Below are 6,221 nucleotides of genomic sequence, written 5' to 3'. Positions count from 1 at the left end.
CGGCCAAAAGAGGGCTTTTGGGTCGAAAGCCTTGAAGGAGGGGCATCGTGTCACGGAAATATGTATACAGATGCCGCCTAGGCCACCGGCATAGACAGACCAATCAAGCCGAAGGAACGGAAGGGCCAATCATAACATGAGAAGCGCTGTGATCACTGCGCTCACCAGTGATCAGGGTGATCACTACTATACGATCACTCACGATTACCGTGATCGGGAGTGATCACCAAGGTTATATATATATGTAGATAGTCACTCGTTCTGGTGGACTCTGGAGTTCACCAGTGATAGTAACGCAACACGCATTCCTCACATCACAATACTCCTAACAGTATCGTACTACTGTGAAGAGACAACTCTGTTGTTGTGAACCCTTTGGCTTCACCGAATCCCTCAGACGACTTGTACACTTGTCCCGCACCGTTCACCTTCGTCTGAACCCTTTCAGAAGAAGTCTGAGTCGGGTTCGTCACACCTTGCCCTCCAATCTTGTAGCTATATAGAGGACTTTGGCTTTGTCGTCCGGAAACTTGTTGTTATTAAGCCGGAAGTAGGATCGGAGGTTTGTTAAGAACCCTGCGAGATCTTCCTTGGTTCCTCCGTATTTGCCAGGTGGTTCGATCTTGATGTAGCTTGCTTTGGCAGTCTCGAGCGCCTTGATTTTGGCGTAGGCCTCGTTGACCAGTTTCTACGAGTGCTTTTCGCCGTTCTCGAGTTCCTTGATTCGAGCTTGAGCAGCCTTGTCTCTCTGGTCTAACTCCTAGATTCGCTACTAGAGTTGACCAAGCTAGGCGAGCAGCTGTTCGGCCGTAACATTGGTAGCTATATCGATGTCGAGGTCGAAGTCACCTCCGTTCTGAACTATGACAGAACAAAGGGAGTGATAGCAACGTGTGACGAACCCAACTCAGACTTCTTCTGAAAGGGTTTAGACGAAGGTGAGTGATGTGGGACAAGTGTATAGGTCGTCTGAGGGATTCGGTAAAGCCAAAGGGTTTATAACAACAGAGTTATCTCTTATAATAGTGCGATACTACTAGAAGTACTGTAATTATGAGGGCGGTTGCTATCACTGGTGAACTCTAGAGTCTACCGTAACGAGTGACTATCTACATGTATATATAACCCTGGTGATCACTCCTAATCATGGTGATCGTTAGTGATCGTATAGTAGTGTTTACCCTGATCACTGGTAAGCGCAGTGATTATAGCGCTTCTCATGTTATAATTGGCCCTTCCGTTCCTTCGGCTTGATTGGTCTGTCTGTGCCGGTGGCCTAGGCGGCATCTGTATGTATATTTCCGTGACACCTAACTTATAGGGCCTTAAACTTCTATAAGCCTACTAAGCTAGGGGGTAAGCTAGAAGGCCCTACTAAGGAACTATTAAAGGCCTAGTATAAGGCCCTTTAGGTAGTTACTAGGGCCTATAAGGCTACCCCTATCTACTACCTTAAAATAGAGGCCTAGGTACTACCCCTTGACCTCTACCTTAATAAGAGGCTAGCTGACTTCGAAGCTAAACTCGACTAGCTACTCCTATAGACTAGGGCAGGCCTAGGAGCCTCCTAGGTCCCTATAAAGGCTCTTATCTAATAGGCCTATAATAGGCTTAGCTAGAGGTTCTAGAAGAGAAAGACTAAGGCAAGGGGCTAAGAGCTAAAGCCTATAGCCCTAGAGGTAACAAGGTCGATAGTCTAATAGTAGGTTTAGGAGGGCTATAGAGGGGGTTAACCCCCCCTATAGACCTTATAAGGAAGGCTATAGGCTATAGAACTAGCTATAGTAGCTAGCTAGAGTAACTACTAGAGGGCCGACTAAGCCGGTAGGAGGATATAGTATATATCTAATAAGGACCCCCTATGTCTAGTTTTTATAGGGGAGGGCCTATAAAGGTACTAGGGCCTAACAAAGGCCTAGAGCTCCCTACTAGTATAGGCCTATATAAGGGCTATTAGCCTCTATAACTTTCTTTTTAAGGTTTAAGTCCTAGGGGTTAGTACCCCTTACTATACCTATAGCTAGGGGAGGGAGACTATAGAGCACCTAGTTATATAATACCTAAACCTACTAAGAAGCCAAACATAGGAACCTTAGGAAATATGGTTATAAAGGGACCTAGACCTTGTTTTATAGGGTATAGGGGCCTATAACCATCGTTTAGCAAGGAGGGTTCTATAGTAGCTAATAGACCTAGGGAGGCTCCTGGAATACCGCCTTACGAGGAGGCTAGACCGGGAGGGAAGGCCTCTTTAGGGCTGTTCTAGCTACTTCTCCTTTTCTTTATAGTGTATTAGTATTCCGGATCGGGTGCTGAAGGAGGGATAGAGGTTTTTATCCGGCTTATTAGGTACGGTTTCCTTTGTATATAACTAGAGAGGCTCTGGTATGCTTATTAGTATAGCGGTGTAGGACTAATAATAATAATAATAACAACCTAGATAACCTCTTTTATGTTTGGCCCAAATACCTATGACACTGCAGATACAAAAGAAGACGTTGATTCCTAGAACTTAAGCATAGTGGTCTTTATTCTGTTTCTTACATTCTCAAGTGCGGCCTTGTACTCGCAACTTTCCCGGTCATCGATAGCCCCGAGCTTCCCTGTTAACATCCTCGACGGCGATTCTGCCCGTTAACATCCTAAGGCTATCGACTATGAAGGCCTCGGCATCGGAGATGGGGTAGAAGAGCAAGAGCCGATTCTTGTGTACGTATAGCTCAACGCGGGTGAGTTCAGCGGCAGTCGATATATTTTTTAAGGAGACTAAGTGACTCGGATACATGTCGTGATGAACTGTGAGAGCGCTAATTAATGCTGACGGTTGTGTTGTGGATCAGGGTCTATCGGAACCAAAACGGAGAACCGGCTCCCGTTAGGGAACCACGGCTAGGATGGTAAGCTATAAGGGCGCCCAAACCCGGCCACAGGGTCGCATTGCCCGCCCCGCATCGATCCCGTCACAGATAGGATCGTCAGCCTTTCGATACCAGTCTGTCATCTCGTCCTCAGACAACACCAAAGACGCCTGACCTCGCTCCCAGTCGTTCACACTTCGCCACTGACCCGTTTCTTTGTGCTTAAGATATACTCGGTCCTCGAAGGGGAAGCTTCAGGATACCGCGCCAGGGATGTAAATCAAGGCCAGCGACTAACGGCTGCGCTTGTATCCGACACCCGGGGAAGCGCATACGAAGGCCCTCCAGTGTAGGAATACCTAGACTGGAGCCGGTACCTAGACGCGCGGTTTTGAACCTAAGTAGTTTGGCGTCCATGTTAAACCGGATGAAGCGGCCGCATTGAGTAACGAACGAGGAGCCTACCCAAACCCTCCAGCCGTCAATGTGTTATCCTTAAAAATGATACGGGCGGGCACACCATATACCACCAAAACGTTCTGAAAGACCTTGCCATAGGCGGGCCATTCGGCCTTCGCTACCGTGATAGAGGGCAATGCTGGCAATGTCGAGAGAAGCCAGTGTCGACGAACATAGTGAGTGGGTAAGATGCTTCGGACTGAGAAGGGATATATCGGAACGGCGCCGGAGACGATCCAGGATGGAAATTTGATCTATGTTCTGAAGGGTGGCAAGACACCGTATGCTTTGCGGAGGGAGGAGGGAGGGTATCGGTTCATTGGTGCTTGTTACATGCATGGGATCATGGATGGAGAGGTCATAGGCATGGGAGTTAAGGAAGTGGATTTTACGTGTGTCTAATTAGCCAATATCCAACAAGCTCTGCATTTACCCCGCCAGTACGCAAGACATTATTTATTTAGTCATTCCTTTTTCGGCGAACCTATGTAGTTCCCTTACTTCGTTCCCTCTCTCATGGAACAATAACGATTCATCTCTCCCGCTAAGCTTGCCATATTATCCCTCTTTTCTATGGAGGAGCTGAGAGACCCCTCATCTGTAAACATCTGTCAAACGCAGTTGGAAGACTCGAACAGCAGAAGGAGGCTGTGTTACGGTGGCTTCGAAGGTTCAATAAAGTTCCTTGTAAGGAGTAGGCTAATACCTAAGAAAGAGGAAAAAAGAGCACTATATATACTTAGACAAAGGAAACGGTCAATACGTTTAGCAACCGTGCCTCAGCGCGCGGCTGGCTCGGTGCGAGTGTCTCAGAAGCCCAACGCTTCTGACAGTATCTCTCGTCTCCAGCTTGTCATCACTCACGCACTCTTCATCAAAAAAAAAAAAAAAAAAAAAAAAAACAAAATAAAAACGTCTGTATTTTGATTGACCCGAGCACGGTAGGCGATGATACTCCCGGCTACCGTCTGGAGTGTTTGTGGCATGGTGAGATTTTCAGCGGTTGCTGCCTGATTGCCCATTTAATTAATAATTCTTCGGCGTATTACAGATATAATCCGTATACACAGCGGACTTCTAGCTGGAGAAATGTAGGTTCTCTGTGGTAAATGCAAAGTCCAGTGTCTTGTCCGCCACTCTTTCAGACACATCGTCCACCGATCCTTTCCCCATCAAGTATTTCATCATCTTGCAGCAGCTCAAGTTGGGCTCTTCGGAGCCTGATGCACTGACACGGCTCAATCACAAGGCGCAACCCCGTTGGCGCTGCCGAGTTGAACCCAAAGGCGCCAGTGAGGTATGTACACATCTACGTTTGTACAATATTGGGTTCGCCTCGACATAATCAATATGCCTCCTGGAAGGGTGCTTGATGTCGGACACTTGAAGTTGCGGCCCAACGCATCGACTGCAGAATGGCCCAGGGCTGAGTTGTTTTTCTTTTTTTTTCTCTTCTTTTTTCTTTGTGCTACATGGGTAATTATATAATTAACCTAGATATCCAAAGTAGGTGCCACTTAAGGACCGCAGGTCTCGAAAAACTTCACAAGAAGCACGATCAATGACCTTAGAAGCTCAACCTCTACACATCCCCAAGCCTACCTACTTACCTTGCCTAGCTACTTACCTTACCTATCACACACGACCCTCTGTGAAGAAGGTACTGCAGCCCGCCCTAGACCGCCGCCTTGGCATTGACAGCAGACGATTAAGCCGGGGTTCGGAGCTCCAATCTCAGCTTTGTTAGGTCGTTTCCTCAACTCAGTACGTCAATCCTTCCCATCGCAAACTTCGGGTTAGTCATTCCTTCCCTGTGCCTCTTCCCCTTTTGCTGACCATAGCAAGCGCGACCCGGTCCGCCATGACGAGCCAACAAGTTCATATCGCCAACAACAGCGGCGAGGACATTTATGTCCTGACTTCGCCCAACCTGCACTGGGCCATCGTCGACATCGCCGTCGACACCGCTCTGATAGCCGTCGGGGTTGGCGAGCTCGGGGTCGCCTTGCAGGGGATAAAGGCGGGGGGAAGGCTAAAGTCGATCTCACAGCTCGCCCTCTGCCTCAAGAACTAGGGGGCGCTCGCCACGGCCACTGGCGTTGCGGGGTCGAGAAAGGCAACGGAGATCGCGGACATTACGCGCGCGGCCCGCAAAGCTAACGAGGAGATCAACCGCGCCTCCATCAGGATCCCCGACGGCAACTTCCATCGCGTCATCAACAGGGACTGGATTGATATGTACACGCAGATCAGCGGGTACGCCGGTATGGCGGGGGCGCGCACCGTCCAGCTCCTAGTTAAGAACGAGGACGGATCGCAGTCGGCCCTGTTCTACACCGGTCCTGACCACTCGTGGATCGCGACCGACCGCGGCTCCATCGTGCGGGCAAAGTACGGTCGGATCTGGGTCGAGGAGCCCGGGGGCCGGAGCGTCGACTGGCCGAAGCCGGCGGCGACGGCGTATATGGATGATGATGACGGAGAAATCTCGAGCAGTGACCAGGAAGAGGACGAAGAGGACGCAGAGGACGAAGAGGACGAGGAGGACGAAGAGGACGAAGAGGACGAAGATTATGGTTTTGAACATGATGGCATCAACGACAGCGACGACGATGACAATGACGGCCAAGAGTAGTTTGCTTACCATTCACGGTGAGCTCAGAGAATGGGTTGAAAGTATCTAAGAACCTGGTGTTTCCTAACTTCTTACATTTTTACCACGTTACTTCCATCCATTTCATAATAATTCGTACCCTCATCAGGTACCTACCATAATCAGGTAATAATCATTCATCAGCCTCGCAGGAAACGAGTGGCTTTGACCTTGCTTTTTCCGAGCTTAAACGTCATCACCCTTGGTCTCTGAAGGGTCCTCCTAATTACATGCCAATATAGCTAGTTAAA

General features: G+C 48.9%; 2 protein-coding genes across 2 annotated transcripts; one reads left to right on the top strand and one right to left on the bottom strand.

Annotated features, from left to right (window-relative positions):
* Nucleotides 1-2,743: 2,743 nt before the first annotated feature.
* P884DRAFT_264335 (uncharacterized protein) lies at nucleotides 2,744-3,638 on the bottom strand. The gene is made up of 2 exons (XM_069441840.1): nucleotides 3,379-3,638; nucleotides 2,744-3,319 (listed from the first exon to the last, which is right to left on the bottom strand). Exon 2 carries the CDS (start codon nucleotides 3,273-3,275, stop codon nucleotides 3,081-3,083), a length of 195 nt encoding a protein of 64 aa, XP_069294098.1. The 5' UTR covers nucleotides 3,276-3,319; nucleotides 3,379-3,638; the 3' UTR covers nucleotides 2,744-3,080.
* Nucleotides 3,507-5,952, top strand: P884DRAFT_302999 (uncharacterized protein; the record flags this gene model as incomplete). Its single annotated transcript, XM_069444992.1, has 3 exons — nucleotides 3,507-3,598; nucleotides 5,163-5,316; nucleotides 5,392-5,952. 3 exons carry the CDS (start codon nucleotides 3,507-3,509, stop codon nucleotides 5,950-5,952), a joined length of 807 nt encoding a protein of 268 aa, XP_069294097.1.
* Nucleotides 5,953-6,221: the final 269 nt, after the last annotated feature.

This window comes from Thermothelomyces heterothallicus, assembly GCF_042370625.1.
Source record: "Thermothelomyces heterothallicus CBS 202.75 unplaced genomic scaffold P884_scaffold_32, whole genome shotgun sequence".
NCBI lineage: Eukaryota > Fungi > Ascomycota > Sordariomycetes > Sordariales > Chaetomiaceae > Thermothelomyces > Thermothelomyces heterothallicus.
Note: the sequence above shows the minus strand (reverse complement) of the source record. Positions and strands in the feature narration are given on the sequence as shown.